Here is a 15,628-nt window from a genome sequence, read left to right as displayed (position 1 = left end):
TACAAATTAAAAGCGTCATATTAATTTGTGGAGCTGATGAACAGTACCTGACTGAGCTGATATGTTCATCGGCTTAATTTACATAAATGGTCCTTAGATTTTCATGAGTTTGACACTTTTGGTCAACTTTTGCCTTTTTTAATTAGTTTTTGTCGTGACTTTTGCGAGACCCGGCTGAGCTGGTGCTGTTCATCAGCTTATTTACATAAATGGTCCTTAGACTTTGTTGAGTTTGACACTTTTGGTCCAATTTTGTTTGTTTTCTTTTTTGTTTTTGAGTTTGACACTTTTACTTAATATATCCCAAATAATATGTTTTTTTTTGTTATTTTTGTGAGTATCTCTAAAATTATGCCCTAAACCTAAAATAAAGATATAATAAAAAATTAAAAGAAGCAACATCGGTGATCGGACATACCACACTCCTTCGACGGTTACAGAATCTGTAAGTGCCGACAATGGTGAAGAGCTTCACTCTCATCCAAACAGTTGCAACCGCCGGACTCTTCTCTGCCGTCTCCTTCTGGTAATCTTCAAATCCTTTTTTCATCTCATTTCCATCTTTCCCGATGTTTTTCTTCATAATCATCCCCTTCTTAGGTATGGCTTCATGTTCGGCAGAGAATCTTCTCGGAAGGAATTAGGAGATCTAATTGCAGATCTCCGCCGCGGAAACCCTGATTCTTCCTCATCTACTCCTCCACACTCATGATTCGGTAAAGTTTCCGTTTTCACTCCTCTTAATCCTTACACACCACCACATTCGTGAACCTTGTATATCATTTCACATCATTAGAAAACCACAATGTTAGGGCACAGTTGGAACTTCCAATTCTACTCAATTGATTTGATTGCTATCAACTTTCACGATGTGAAGTCAATTTCATAACTTCCTAAAACTGTATGATGGTGGAAATTAGAGAAATAACTTTACTTTATCTTCACCTGAGTGTCAAAATGGTCACTTATATACTCTAATATGATCTGAATTCTAGCAAGCATTGAACTTGATAGGTTACAAACTCATTGATCATTAGTCATTACCAATAGAACAATGTTTTGGTGTCAATTTGATGAATTTCAGACTCTGTGATATCAAACTTTGAGGCCACTGACTATGGTTATAGTTTCTCTATTGAGTTTCATTTGTTGTTCTTGCAGGTTTACTTTGTTTTGGATGAGGATCGTAGCTTCGGTTAGTTAGTTTTGAGTTTGAGAAATTAACTCATATTTTCTTCTTTTATCCTTGTGGGAGATAAAATTATATGTTTCTGTTAACCATGAAAATATAAAAACATACTTTCTACTTTTTTTTTTTTTACCTAATTTTTGTAATTATATGTAACTTGCGGAGATTCTTTGCTATGCTTCCTTTGAGGAATCAATCAAGGGGTGAAAGAATTCGATTTAGTGATGTCCAATTTTCTTTTCATGTGGGAGTAAATCACAAATCACAAATCACATATGTATTCTTTTTTGTGTCACACTTTGAATTTGGACCTTCCTTTTTAGGAATTTTTAAAAGGGTATGTTATATGGATTGATAAATTCATGAAAATAATTTGAATTTATTTTTTGCCTTGAAGATTTTTCATATTTAATTGGTTATGGTTTTTCCTAGCAAATTGAAACACTTTTCCTCTAAAGCCAACCGAATTGATAAAAGTAAATTGAAAATTGAAGTAAAGGTTCAAAGTAAATTGTAAGTTTAAAAATTCAATTTTTTTTGAAAAATTACGAATCATAATGAACATCTTTTAGATGAAATATGAGAAAAAACCAATTATGGGTTCAAAATTGAACCCTAATTCTTCAAAACCAAAATAAACTTATCAATTAACCGAATGTTCAAGTATCTTGTAAACTAACACCCATTTGCTACTCCTACCATAAAAAAAAAACTATCACAAGAAGTCGACACTTGTCTATACACAGATTCATTTCATACCCAAATGCCACTTCTAAAACTCAAACTCAAAACCCTAACATGACACCACAAGGGTAAAATAGGCATTCAGATAATATATAAATACAACACTGAGCCAACTTAGCCCAAGACATATATCCAAAAACAAAACTATCAAAGTTTCTTGTTGCCATTAGTCAGACAAAAAGTTAACACCACCTTTCTCTTCCACCACACCTCCTCCATCTACTATACTTTGCACACCTTGATCTTCTTCATTGCGTCCATATTCGGTTTCTGCTTCGGGGTTGAAGGATGATTTTGTGAGGGTTTGGTTTGCATTGTAGTTGCTATCAAGGTCAGAAAACTTGAAGGGCTTCTTGCAAATACAAGTAGAAGGGTATTCATGGAATTCACCACGACCCGTTTTCATCTCATCTGGTTCACCCAAGAATCCTTGTTGGGCCGCTTTCACCTTTTTAGCAAATGTTTCCCATGGTATTTTCTCACGTTTGAAAAATAAAGCATTGAGCTTTTTTGCATTTGGTCGAATGGTTCTCTTGTGCCCCATGTACCTCCTTTTCAATGCCACAAGATAAGAATAATTAGTTGCTTCTTTTAAAATAATCGAATCAATTGTCAAATACTTAGGTGGTGTTTATTTTTTTACTAAGCTATGTTTAGTGTACTGGCTGAAAAGCTAGCTGATAAAAATAATGTTTGGTAAAAAGTAGCTGATATGCTACCTGAAAGATATAAAATGACATAAAAAGACATTTAGAAGATTATGTTTTCTATAATGGACTTAATGGGAACAAGACTTGGCCTTCTAAGCTATATACGAATGTTTCTTTTTTTTTACTTAATGCATAAAGAACAACTTACTAGAGGAGTTCAAAGAAAAGAAGTAAATGCCCTCCTCATCCTTATCACGTAAAAAAGCCATTCAAATTAGACACATGCAATTAACGAGAAGAGTTGTAGAATTTTTACCTTCTCCCTGCTAGAATTTTGGCCATGTTCCCATTGTTGTTGGTGACAAAAACATCACTCTCATCACAAACAATGTAATCAATGGCAGCAAGTTGAGAAGAATATGGAAGAAAAGGTTGAAGCTCTTCACTAGCAAGCATCTCCTTTGTGTAAAAATTTGGAAATAGTTCCCTAAGAGGCTTCAAAGTCTCATCTCCACCATATATTTCACCCGATGCAACATAAAGATATGTATTATTCTCAAAACCAAGTGCCCGTAGCATTAAACCTACTTCATGAGGTGTTAGAGGACATTTCCCTCGCTTTCTCTCTCCATCAGGACTTGTTTCCTAAATCATAAGTAAAATATAGTTAAAAGAAAATCAAGCAAAAGAAGGTAAATTTACTAATTTAGACATGGAAGATGGATATGCTTACGGGTAATGTTACCCATCTTTTCCTAATTTCACCGAGCTCAAATCTTTCTTTATCACCACCACCATAGTAGCAACCCGAAAATGCAAGCATATCGGGCTCAAACCTATAAATAAAATTACATACCATTAAACATCAAGCTCAAAACTAAATAAAGAAAATATTAAAAGCACACTCCTATAATAGAAACAAATAAAAGAAAATATGATGAAGAGGTAGTAGTCTTTAGAGACCTCAAGTGAATTGCAATAAATCGAGTAGCCATCTTCCTCATTTCCATAACAATCTTTTGACCAAGATTTTGTATTGGTTTTGTAAAACGTAAAGCATGATAATTCACCCTACAACGCAACCGTTGTAGCTCTTCATCAAGATCACTAGAAAGCCTATAATCAAACTTTGTTAATTGAAGAACCTGCACAAATCAAATTAGAAAATCTACCCGATTACAACATTGCTATTTCTTGCATTTTAAGTCTTTTTGTTTATTGAATTCAAAATAATATCTTACACGTCTCCTCAAGAGTATGGGCAAAACTTCATCAAGGTAAAACCGAGGTTCGGATTTCCGTGGGACCCGCATTGTGTACGGTGGTTTTTCAAGTGATCTCATATATTTATCCGGGACCCGCTTAACAACAGGAACATCATTCGCGAGAAAAGATATAAACCAATCCACATCAAATATATTGGCAAAATCACTACAAATTTAAATAGAAATTTAGAAATTACTTCCCACAAAAAAGTGACATGAATTAATAAGTAATACTAATACTAATAGCTCAACTCATTACTCACCTATCATCTTTCCAATACGAATGATGATCCAACTCGGGAATTACTAAAGTAGCATTTAGAATACGTGCAACAACTACCGCATCGGTAATCTGAGAACATGAAATTGGTTGATATAAAATAAAGAAAAATATATATTTTTTCATGAGAAAATTAATATAGGAAAGCATTTATACTTTCATTTATCCCCCTATAATATGTGTGTGTTTATGCATGCCCAAATGAAATAAGAAAAGGAGATATTTATATTTACCCCTGTTCTTTGTTGGTTCAATCCACCACTTGCAGCAATTAGTAGATAACCATTTGAAAGCATTTGTCGAGCAGGAGCTGCATAAATCATAAATATGTATTGTTTAAATTTTTTCCAAATTAAATTAAAACCATGGTAGAAGTTATTAATTAGTAGTCCATTATAAATTACTTTAGAGTAATCATTACTTCATTAGAATAAGTAAGAAGGCTTACGTGCATAATAAGGGCTTCTTTCGCTGCATCCATAATAGAATTTTGAGAACTTGGATTTCCATATGTCAACGGGTCCAGGGCTAAAACGCACCTAAGTTTAAAGTAAAATTTAAAAATTTAAAAAATGATGTTGGAACAAATAAATAAAGAGTCCGACTATTTTGACTTTAAACACTCAAAACTGATTATGGTAATTAGTTTAAACGAAAATACGAACATCCAAAATGTCACGTTTGTTCAAGAAATAAGACCTCTAAAGAGAAGGGTGCAATAAATTTGAAGAAACAAAAGTTTGCCCTTGAAAATTCGCATGGAAGTTTGAGATTTAGCATCAAAATATCTTTTTTCTTCAAGAAACTAGAGTTCTAAAAGAGGAAAAAGAATATAAATCTGACAACTAAAGAGAAACTGCTATTCCAAGCAATGCAACACAAGAAACTTTCAAGAACTCAAGCCTTACACCATAAAAAAGATTCTCATAGAAGTTTTGAATTCGGCTTCAAGATTTTTGTTCGAGAAATTAGACCTTTAAAGAGAAAAAATATGCAAGAAATTTCACAACGAAAGAGAAACTGTTGATTCAAGCAATGCAACTCAAATAAAGATTCAAGAAACAACTCAACAAGATCTTAACCCAGAAAATTTGCATAAAAGTTTTAAACTTTGGATAAATTCGCAGAGAAATTCAGAATTAAGCTTCAAGATATCGATTTGTTCAAGAAGTTTAACCTTTTTCGCAAAAGATATTAGTTTTTTCTTGATAAATTGAAGGTCAAAAACTCGTTTATATTGGGGTTACAGACAACAAACAAAGAAACACCACAAACAAACAAAATACGTTCTTCAACTGAACTCCATGTCCGAAGAACAAACAAATAACATTGTTGAGATTAAAACATAAAACAACAAAAAAGAAGAAACAACCAAATTTGTTTCCTACAGTTCGTGACAAGTGTTTTGTGTGTGTGTGTGTGTGTGTGTGTGAGAGAGAGAGAGAGAGAGAGAGAGAGAGAGATTACCACTTTGTGCTTCCACAATCGGCGCTTAACAAGTCGATGTGAATACCACTCAAGATCAGAAGCAACATGACCTGTAAAAAACGATATCAACCCCAAAACAAACAGCAACACCCCACAAACCACCGTCCACGAGATCCGCCTCCTCTGTCCACCGACCGCCGCCTCGGTGTCCAGCGGCTGCCATAGCAAACAATGATGATGCCGAGACAACAAATGCTGCTGATTTTTCTGCTTCAGATTGTTGCTTTTATGATTATGATGATGATGATGGTTTTTAGCCACAACCAAAACTCCTCCGGTGTATCTCCAAGCTTTTGCTACCCCCATTTATTAAAATCGAATAATATAATATACTGTTCTTGTATTCTCCACAATTTCATATTACATTCCACACAGGAAACCCACTCTCTCCTTTTTCAACAGTAGAAATGAATGTTTGTGATTGTGTGTAATTGAAAACCTCAAATCAGTGGTTTCTTATTGCAATCAAACTGGGGAGTTCCAATATCTTGGAAAGTAAACTGGGTGTTCTAATCTAGAAAGAGAAAGAAAGAGAATGTAGAGTGAGAGAAAGAGAAAGAGCGTGTGTCTTGGATTTTGTAATTTGGGAAGAACAATATTTAGATTACGTAAGTTAATCTGGGAAAAATTTCGAATTGATTTCGAGATTTTTATAATGGTGGGTCAGTGGATTGTGTCTGTCAGATGCAACATCTTTGCAGCCATAACGGCGTTCAACTAAACACCGAAAGATGCATTATCTTCCGTTTGTTTTGCAAAAAATGATTTTTTTGCTTTTCTTTATTTTGTTAGAATAAAGTTGAAATACTACAAATAAATATATATATTTTTTCTTTTGTCCAAAGTTAGATCTTTTTTATTGGCTACTGTCTATTTTCATTTGTCAATTGGCATTTTACATGGATGATTACGTGGCAAGTGACCTTCTAATTTATTTGTCCACAATATCAAGTTGTCTTTCTTCCCATTGCAAAATCCAGTCAATGGATTTTGAGATTTTTTACCGCATTGTCTTTTCATTGACCCAAATGATCTACAAGAATGAAATCCATGTGAATGAAACTCTTCCTATAGATGAAGGAAGTGAATATTATAGTTAGTTGGAGTAAGGATAATACATGTGGAATGTTTAGGGGTAGTCCTAATTGGATGGTAATATCGATGTCTTTATTTTTCTTTTTGACGAAATTCTTTTAATTTCTTATGGAATATGCAGGATCAAGTAAGAAAAAATAAGTATTTTCATAGGATTGATCCTAAACTTCCAAATAAGCATTGCGTATATACTATGACAGATATGCATAAGAAATTGAAGGCAATGAACAATGAAAAAATATATTTAAATATGGAAGTTGTGGAAAACAAGATGGCTTCAAACAAAACTAAGATTTAAAATGTGGATAAATATGTGGCTCTATACTAGTCTAAAATTGATGTTGATCTTCAAAAATAGAGAATGGAATTGGATGTAGTACACATGGTGAACACTTAGTTCAAAAACACCTAGAGGTTGCGAGTCTGTTAGCGTCCCATTGGACTCTTTAGAATAGTCTGTGGTTGTCATCTATATGCCGCTATATGACTCAACATCAAGTACCCGTCGTACCAAAAAGCCGAGGCCTTTCTCATATATTCCATCTTTCATCTACCCATCTCTACCTAATATATTTATAGGTATAAAAATACATATACAATTTAAATTGAATTAAATAGGTATAGATTGTTCATCTAGCATAAATATCATGAACACATAATATGCACATATAGCATCTAATTATCTTAAATACTTCATATCTATGTGTAAGATGAAAGTAACTTTGCACTCACTTGTTAAAGTGATGACTCGAAACTCGGACAATGCTTCGCTTCTAGAAACTGACTTTTCCTTTGACGTAACCTAGTATCATTCTCAATAAATCTTAGTCTAATATTTTACGTGACTGAAAATAGTCTAGACTTATTAATCATTCCAATGAATACCGATAGTTTTATCAAATAAGGATCAACCAGATATTACAGTTGGAAGGCATGACCATTTCGACATATAACCGATCTGAAATCCAACAACTAAGCCAACATGACCATTCTAGACACCTCTCCTGTAAGTAGATCAATCAATATTATAGCTTGGAATTACTGATAGTTCTTATTTATATATATTCATAACAATGACTATAAATTTAAATATAAATTACACTAAAATAAAATAGAGTGTAATTTAACTTACAGAGATTTCCTAGACAAAAGTTGATGTGATGTCAAGTCCACCAAGCAAATTACACCATTTGTTTGCAAATAAAACGTAATATAATGGTAAAAAAGGGATGTCGATCATCGGAGAAATGATTGTATTCAATCACCAATGCAATCTAATAGAACTAGTGTGAATAAACTAATTAACTACAATTAAACTAAAAGGGGAGGGGGTGTTGTGATTGTTTGAAAACTAAAAGACTTGAATAACTAAAAAGCTTGCAATTAAGCAAGATGGTAAGATGCCTAAATATTGGAGAGAATAGGTTAACAAGGCAATTCAACACAATGAAAATTTATGTGTTTATCATTAGGATTCAATATGAAGCTTATCATTCATCCAAAATTGGTTATAACAATCATGAAGCATGATATGCCAAGATTCCTCATATGATGTATGCATGTTGGGGAAGCCCACAACACACCTTATTAATCAAAATCAAGGATCCAATTGAAGCAATTGAACCCAAGTCCTAAAATCACAAAATAATTTAACACATACGAATGTGTCCAATTAATCATAAAATTTTCCTAGACTCTACTAGGTCTTCTTCTATGCGCATCTTTATTCATCAATTCTACTCCAACTCGGTTGGTGGTGGAAATTCCAGACGATAGGACAACTTCGAGAATTACACCAACCGTTCCATCATCCTAACAATCGAAGGTGTACTTTAGACGTACCATACTCCTCTAAACCTTCCGTTATTTTATCAGACATATTCTAATGGCAAGATACCACTCTTACAGTATCTTTGTAACGACCCGTTCCCGGTATGTTAATTAATTGTTAATTGTCTAAGTTTTCAAGAGGGACTCGGCGAGTTCTAGCCTGACTCGCCGAGTTGGGTCGCGTATTCTGTGCACGCGGGAGCCGGGGACTCGGCGAGTCCATATCCCGGACTCGGCGAGTCCGTCCGTCTGGGTGAAACCCTAAATCCCCGGGTTTGCCCACTATTTAAACCACATTATAGCCTCATTCTCGCCACTTTCACCCTGAGAACACAGTGAGAGAATCCTAATCCTCCCTTGAGAGCTTATAAGTGATTTGGTGCCATTTTGTGAAGGTGTGAAGAAGGAGAAGAAGAAAGAAACAAGGAAACGAGTTGTAGTGCACAGATCCAAGGGCAAATCTGAGTTTATTGAGGTATTTTCGGAGTTCCCTTCTTGTTATATGCTTTAAACTTCCATTAGAGCTCTTCTAAGAGCTATTTGATGTTGTTCCAAGCCTTATGTTTGCATGAATGTCTTAATAAGTCGAAATACCTTTGGATCTGAATGTTGGGGTGTTGTAGAGCCCAGATCTACTGTCTTTTTGGAGTTACATTGCATATTAGCCATGGATCTACTCATTTTGTGCATCTTTTAGCCTTATTTCCCTTACTCATGAGGTTGTGCACGTAAAGTTGGAAACTTTACGTGGTAAAACAGCTTATTGGACCCAGATCTATCATTTGCATGTGTTGGATTCAAGAGAAATCGAGTAAAAACTAGCTGCATGGCAGCGACTCGGCGAGTCGGGATGAGCGACTCGGCGAGTCGGGTCGCGAGTCCCCGATTCCTTCGTTTTTAGCAGTGCCGAGTGCACCCAGTGAGTTAGAGAGTGGACTCAGCGAGTTGAGGGTAGACTCAGTGATGGAGGGACTTGACGAGTTGTTCATACAACTCGGCGAGTCCAAGGCAATCTCCTTAGGGTCAAGAACAACCCGTCGAGTCTGTTCATACGACTCGGCGAGTCGGATGAAGATTGTCTGAGTTCTTGGATCAAGAGGGTACTCGTCGAGTCGATGCCACACTCGACGAGTCGCAGTAAGTATGAGTTGGAAGTGAGAGTGAGACTCGGCGAGTCAGCCCCAAAAGTAAGTTGACTTTGACCAAGGGTAAAAGAGTCATTTTACCCAAGTGCAGTGTTTAGTATTTGATTGAGTGTGTTCATGGACTTGTAGCCGAGGAGATTCAGGAGCAGCAGCCGTTAGCTTTCAGAGACACACACTCAGCCGCCAGTTTACGAGGTGAGTTTCCTTCCAGTAGGGACGGGTCTAAGGCCACGATGCCGGCCCGTCCAGTTAGCAGTAGTTTCCGGACTTGATCCGATGCAGTAGTTAGTATGTTTGATGCCTTCGTGGCTCAGACAGGATTTGTGAGCTATGTGTTATGTGTTATGCATTATGTGTTCCGGGCTACGGCCCGATGTAGTATGCAGTATATGTGTTCATGCTAGTTGTTATGATATGCTATGCCATGATCAGTTCCGGACTTCGGTCCGATGCAGTCAGTCCTGGACTTCGGTCCGATGCAGTCAGTTCCGGACTTCGGTCCGATGCAGCCAGTTCCAGACTTCGGTCCGATGCAGTTAGTTCCGGACCTTGGTCCGATGCAGGGGACAAGGTCCCAGTCAGTTCCGGACTTCGGTCTGATGCAGTTAGTTCCGGACCTTGGTCCGATGCAGGGGACAAGGTCCCAGTCAGTTCCGGACTTCGGTCCGATGCAGTTTCCGGGCTTCGTCCCGATGCAGTGGGCAAGGTCCGATATGTGTTTATATGATATTGTTATTGTATGGTATGTGGTATTTTGGGGGAGCTCACTAAGCTTCGTGCTTACAGTTTCAGTTTTGGTTTTAGGTACTTCCGCAAGCAAAGGGAAGAGCTCGGGATGACGGCATCGCACACACCACCGCCTCAGCTTTAGCCTGGGATTGATTTAGTTGTTTGATTTGATGTAGCATGATACAGTTTTCCGCTCAGTATTTTATTATGTTTTGGAATACATCACGCATGGTTTTATTTTATGATACTCTGATTACAGTTTTGGTTATATTAAAAACAAAAATTTTTGGGTCGTATTTTTGAGTCGTTACAAGTTGGTATCAGAGCCCTGGTTTGAGGGATTCGGATACACTTCCGGGTGTATCTGAACTCAAACTAAGGGAAATGAAAGGTTTTATTAAAATAAAAACGTGTTATAAAAAAGAATTTTGAAAGTACTTAGAAAGGAAGAATTTTTTTTAAACAAGATAGAGGTGTGTGCATGCGGTCAGCCGAGCTCAAGTAAGTACTCCCAAATTACCCATACAAGTTATTTGTTCAATTTCAGTTTTAGTAGAACAGCATGCTAGTATAGGACTAAGGATTTAGGAGAATGCCTTATGTGCCTGCTTATGTGTTACAACTTTATGAGTATTGCATGCTAGTACTGAGTAGACAGCAGTGGGATAGCCTGATTAGGTTATGCCTGATAGCAGGAGCTTAGCATCTTATGCTAGTGCAGTTTCTTGTTATGAGAATAGTTTTCTTGAGTCTGTTTTCCGTGTCCGAATGCTGCTTGCTTTGTGCTTAGTGGGGTTCCGAGTGATGGGAGTTAGCCATTAGGTGAACACGTCACACCACATGTGACTAGGATTGAATAATCTCAGAGTACTGGAACTGGCCCTATTGCGCAGCTCTTGTTTGAGTCCAACCGTTATAGGGACGAGTCTTTTACTCAAAGGATTATCTGATCCTCATCACATGTGATGGTGTTTAGGTAATGGCTAATTGGCGTTATGAGGAAACCTTCAGCAGCTGAGGACCAGTTGTGTTGAGCCTGAGATTTTCCTAGGGCAAGCCTAGGATGAGAGTAGCAGAGAATAGCAGTAGTAGAAGTGACTTGGTGGAGTCAAGGTAGCTCTTGAGGAAAGTACGGATAGATGTGGAAGGTAGTATGGGCCCGTACTACTGAAAGCAGAGGATCCGTACTCGAATCAAGGAAGGCCAAGACAAGACCAGGAAGCTAGTAGCAGTGTCATGATCCCTTGAGATATTTCAATGTTCTGATGTTGTTATGATATGTTTCAGAATGGTAGTTTTGCGCCCGAGACCAGCAGGCGGAAGCTCAGATGCCGGAGGGGGATCAGGATCGGGATCAGGCCCGGAGGTCGGGCAGATGGATGAGCAGACCAGAGAGTTCCTTTCTTCTGAGGTTACCCGCATCATATTGGAGCAGACTCCTGTGATCTTCGGTTCGATCAAGGAGGGTATTTTGGAGATGATGGATGAGAGACTGAGTACTTTCCGGGCTGAGATGGCGGCCGTGATGGGGTCGCGCACTCTTACATTCAGGGAGTTCAGGGCGTGCGGAGCTCCAGACTATCATGGGGCGCGGGACCCCATAGCGAGTACTAGATGGTTGGCGGATGTGGCCAACGCCTTCCGCACTAGCAGGTGTCCTGAGGGGGACAAGGTCAGATTGGCGTCTTGTCTACTGAAGGACAGGGCACGGGATTGGTGGGAGGAGGTCGGACACGCCATCGGGGATGATGCGGCGTTGGATGCTATGACCTGGACTGATTTCTCTACCAGGTTCAGGGCGGAGTTTGCACCGGTCATTGAGGTGCAGCAGCTAGCCAGGGAGTTCCAGGATCTTACTCAGACTACCGAGTCAGTGGCGGAGATCACCGCCAAGTTCAGGGAGAGGGCTCTTCTTGTTCCTCAGTATGCAGCCGATGAGGAGATGAAGAAGGCCCGTTATCATGAGATGTTGCGGAGTGATATCCACATGTTTGTGAGCCGGTCCAGTTGTAAAACGCTGGACGACATGATTGCTAGAGCTCGGGAAAGGGAGATTGATCTCGAGATGGAGAGGAAGAGGAAACCGGAGGTGGTTTCGGGTTCAGGTAGTGCGGGCAAAAAGCCCAAGGTTTCAGATCACAGGTCCAGGAGTCAGCAGAGCCACGGTCGGTGTGGCAAGTGTGGGAGGATGCACGAGGGGGCGTGCAAGGCAGGGAGTTCCGGCTGCTACAAGTGCGGTCGGATTGGGCATATGAGCAGGGATTGTACGGCCCCTGCTACTGCGGTTTCAGCATCAGACCTGATTTGCTTTCAGTGCAATCAGAGGGGACATAAAAAGTCCCAGTGTCCCAGTCTAGCTGCAGCAGGGAAGGTGGTTGCACCTGCCCCTGCCACCTTGAGGATTACAGATGGCCGGCAGGGCCGATCTGATGCACCAGCAGCGAAGAGCCGGGCGTTCCAGATGACAGCAGAGGAGGCGCGAGCGACTCCTGATGTGGTGACGGGTAGGTATCTTTCCTTCACCTTTTGATTATTATTGTTATCGTTTGTATATTTCTTGATGATATGCTTTATTTAGGGTCATTCTTGGTGAACGGCATTTCTGCTTTGGTATTGTTCGATTCGGGAGCTACCCGATCATTTGTATCGCTTGCGCTCAGCAAGAAATTTAGCAGAGCTCCAGGGGAACTGGATTGTCCGTTAGAGGTTGAGATAGCAGATGATAGGACCGTGAGGGTCGGTAGAGTGCATAGAGGGTGTTCTCTTCAGATATTCGATGAGCAGTTTTCAGTGGACCTGGTTCCTATTCCCCTGCGAGGGAATAAAGTTATCGTGGGCATGGATTGGCTAAGCCCCAATGGGGCGGTGATTGATTGTGAGCTTCAGCTAGTGAGGGTTCGCACTCCCAGTGGGGGAGAGTTAGTGATTCAGGGCGAGAGGCCACAGCGTGGTCCGATCTTTTGTTCCGCCGCAAGGGCGAGGCGCTATGTTCAGCAGGGTTGTGCCGGTTTTATCGCATACGTCTTGGATGCCCGGGAGAAGGGCAAGACGACGATTGATGATGTTCCTATTGTTCGAGATTACCCGGATGTGTTTCCCGAGGATTTGCCGGGGATACCTCCAGAGAGACAGGTTGAGTTCAGGATCGATCTAGTTCCTGGTGCGGCTCCGATAGCCAAAGCACCATATCGGGTAGCTCCCCCTGAGATGCAGGAGTTGTCTACACAGCTTCAGGAGCTGTTAGACAAAGGTTTCATTCGGCCGAGCAGTTCGCCTTGGGGAGCGCCGATCTTATTTGTGAGGAAGAAGGATGGGACGCATCGGATGTGCATTGACTATCGGGAGTTGAACAAAGTAACGGTGAAGAACCGTTACCCACTTCCGAGGATAGATGATTTGTTTGATCAGCTTCAGGGAGCGTCTTGGTTCTCCAAGATCGATCTACGCTCTGGATATCATTAGATGAGGGTTAGAGATGAGGATGTATAGAAGACTGCTTTCAGGACCCGGTATGGTCATTATGAGTTCGTGGTGATGCCATTTGGGCTCACCAATGCCCCAGCCGTGTTCATGGATCTCATGAACCGCGTGTGCAGACCGATGCTGGATCGGTCGGTGATAGTATTCATAGATGACATCTTGGTATATTCCAAGACTCAGGGGCAGCACGAGGAGCACCTGCGGGAGGTGTTGGAGACTTTGAGGAGGGAGAGGCTTTTCGCAAAGTTCTCCAAGTGTGAGTTCTGGTTGCGCGAGGTGCAGTTTCTTGGCCATCTCGTCAACCAGAAGGGTATTTTGGTAGATCCGGCCAAGATTGAGGCCGTGATGCAGTGGGAGGTCCCGAGGTCTCCATCTGAGATTCGGAGCTTCCTAGGGTTGGCGGGGTATTATCGGAGATTTATTCAGGACTTCTCCAAGATAGCAGTGCCACTCACCCGACTAACCAAGAAGTCGGTGGTATTCCGTTGGGGGCCTGAGCAGCAGGCGGCATTCGAGACTCTCAGACAGAAATTGTGCGAGGCACCGATCCTTATCTTGCCGGAAGGAGTAGAGGACTTCGTAGTCTACTGTGATGCTTCAATCACAGGTATGGGAGCAGTATTGATGCAGCGAGGCCATGTGGTAGCTTATGCCTCGAGACAGTTGAAGCCTCACGAGGCTAACTATCCCACCCACGATTTGGAGCTGGGGGCAGTTGTGTTTGCCCTCAAGATTTGGAGACATTACCTGTATGGGGTCCGTTGTACTATATACACGGATCACAAGAGTTTGCGGTATCTTATGGATCAGCCGAGTCTGAACATGAGGCAGAGGAGGTGGTTGGACGTACTAAAGGATTATGATTGTGAGATCCTTTATCATCCAGGGAAGGCCAACGTGGTGGCCGACGCCCTAAGCCGCAAAGTGTCGGCGGCCCCTATCAGGGATCTGTGCATGAGGATGACAGTGATCACTCTGCTGTTGGAGCGGATCAAGGAGGCTCAGGTGGAGGGCCTCAAGGAGGAGAGGCAGAAATGTGAGAGGTTAGTGGGTCAAGTAGCATCGTTTGATTGCGATAGTCGGGGTTTGTTGACGCTTCATGGTAGGGTGTGGGTACCGTACTGGGGTGGAGTACGACAGATATTGATGGACGAGGCTCATAAGTCTCGATTTTCTATCCACCCAGGGGCGACGAAGATGTATCGAGATCTTCGACCTGATTATTGGTGGCCCTGCATGAAGCGGGACGTCGCTTGGTACGTTGAGAGATGCTTGACCTGCCGGAAGGTCAAGGCGGAGCACCAGAGACCTCACGGCAAGATGCAGCCGTTGGACATTCCCGTGTGGAAATGGGAGGATATCACCATGGATTTTATCACCAAACTTCCCAGGACCGCACGTGGAGTGGATTTGATATGGGTAGTGGTGGATCGGTTGACGAAGAGTGCCCATTTTATCCCGATCCAGGAGAGTATATCGGCGGAAAAGTTAGCTGATATCTATGTGCGAGAGATAGTGGCACGTCATGGAGTGCCGGTATCGGTGGTGTCAGACCGGGATGTTTGTTTCACCTCCAGATTCTGGAAGCGGTTCCACGACGAGATGGGTACTCGTCTTCATTTTAGCACCGCTTTCCACCCTCAGACTGACGCGTAGAGTGAGAGGACGATTCAGACTCTTGAGGACATGCTTAGGGCATGTGTTCTAGATTTTGGGGGCAGTTGGGATATGTA

General features: G+C 40.8%; 2 protein-coding genes across 2 annotated transcripts; one reads left to right on the top strand and one right to left on the bottom strand.

The window, feature by feature from the left end:
* The first annotated feature begins 371 nt into the window (after positions 1 to 371).
* LOC145000013 (Putative membrane lipoprotein) lies at positions 372 to 1,410 on the top strand. Its single transcript, XM_078959153.1, has 3 exons — positions 372 to 526; positions 601 to 716; positions 1,162 to 1,410. Exons 1-2 carry the CDS (start codon positions 459 to 461, stop codon positions 710 to 712), a joined length of 180 nt encoding a protein of 59 aa, XP_078815279.1. The 5' UTR covers positions 372 to 458; the 3' UTR covers positions 713 to 716; positions 1,162 to 1,410.
* Positions 1,411 to 1,769: 359 nt separating this feature from the next.
* Positions 1,770 to 6,256, bottom strand: LOC145000493 (O-fucosyltransferase 29-like). Its single transcript, XM_078959724.1, has 9 exons — positions 5,596 to 6,256; positions 4,577 to 4,667; positions 4,362 to 4,438; positions 4,112 to 4,200; positions 3,825 to 4,014; positions 3,547 to 3,728; positions 3,317 to 3,419; positions 2,900 to 3,228; positions 1,770 to 2,484 (listed from the first exon to the last, which is right to left on the bottom strand). Exons 1-9 carry the CDS (start codon positions 5,920 to 5,922, stop codon positions 2,100 to 2,102), a joined length of 1,773 nt encoding a protein of 590 aa, XP_078815850.1. The 5' UTR covers positions 5,923 to 6,256; the 3' UTR covers positions 1,770 to 2,099.
* Between the last annotated feature and the right edge of the window lie 9,372 nt (positions 6,257 to 15,628).

Source organism: Lactuca saligna, chromosome 6, assembly GCF_052625555.1.
Source record: "Lactuca saligna cultivar CGN05327 chromosome 6, ASM5262555v1, whole genome shotgun sequence".
NCBI classification, from domain to species: domain Eukaryota; kingdom Viridiplantae; phylum Streptophyta; class Magnoliopsida; order Asterales; family Asteraceae; genus Lactuca; species Lactuca saligna.
This window is presented reverse-complemented; position numbering and strand designations above follow the sequence as displayed.

Coding starts and splice junctions, on each gene's coding strand:
- LOC145000013 (XM_078959153.1), top strand. CDS start 459: ATGGTGAAGAGCTTCACTCTCATCCAAACAGTTGCAACCGCCGGACTC. Junction 527..600: donor TTCTCTGCCGTCTCCTTCTG/GTAATCTTCAAA, acceptor TCCCCTTCTTAG/GTATGGCTTCATGTTCGGCA.
- LOC145000493 (XM_078959724.1), bottom strand. CDS start 5,922: ATGGGGGTAGCAAAAGCTTGGAGATACACCGGAGGAGTTTTGGTTGTG. Junction 3,729..3,824: donor CCATACTCTTGAGGAGACGT/GTAAGATATTAT, acceptor TGATTTGTGCAG/GTTCTTCAATTAACAAAGTT. Junction 2,485..2,899: donor AAAATTCTAGCAGGGAGAAG/GTAAAAATTCTA, acceptor GGCATTGAAAAG/GAGGTACATGGGGCACAAGA.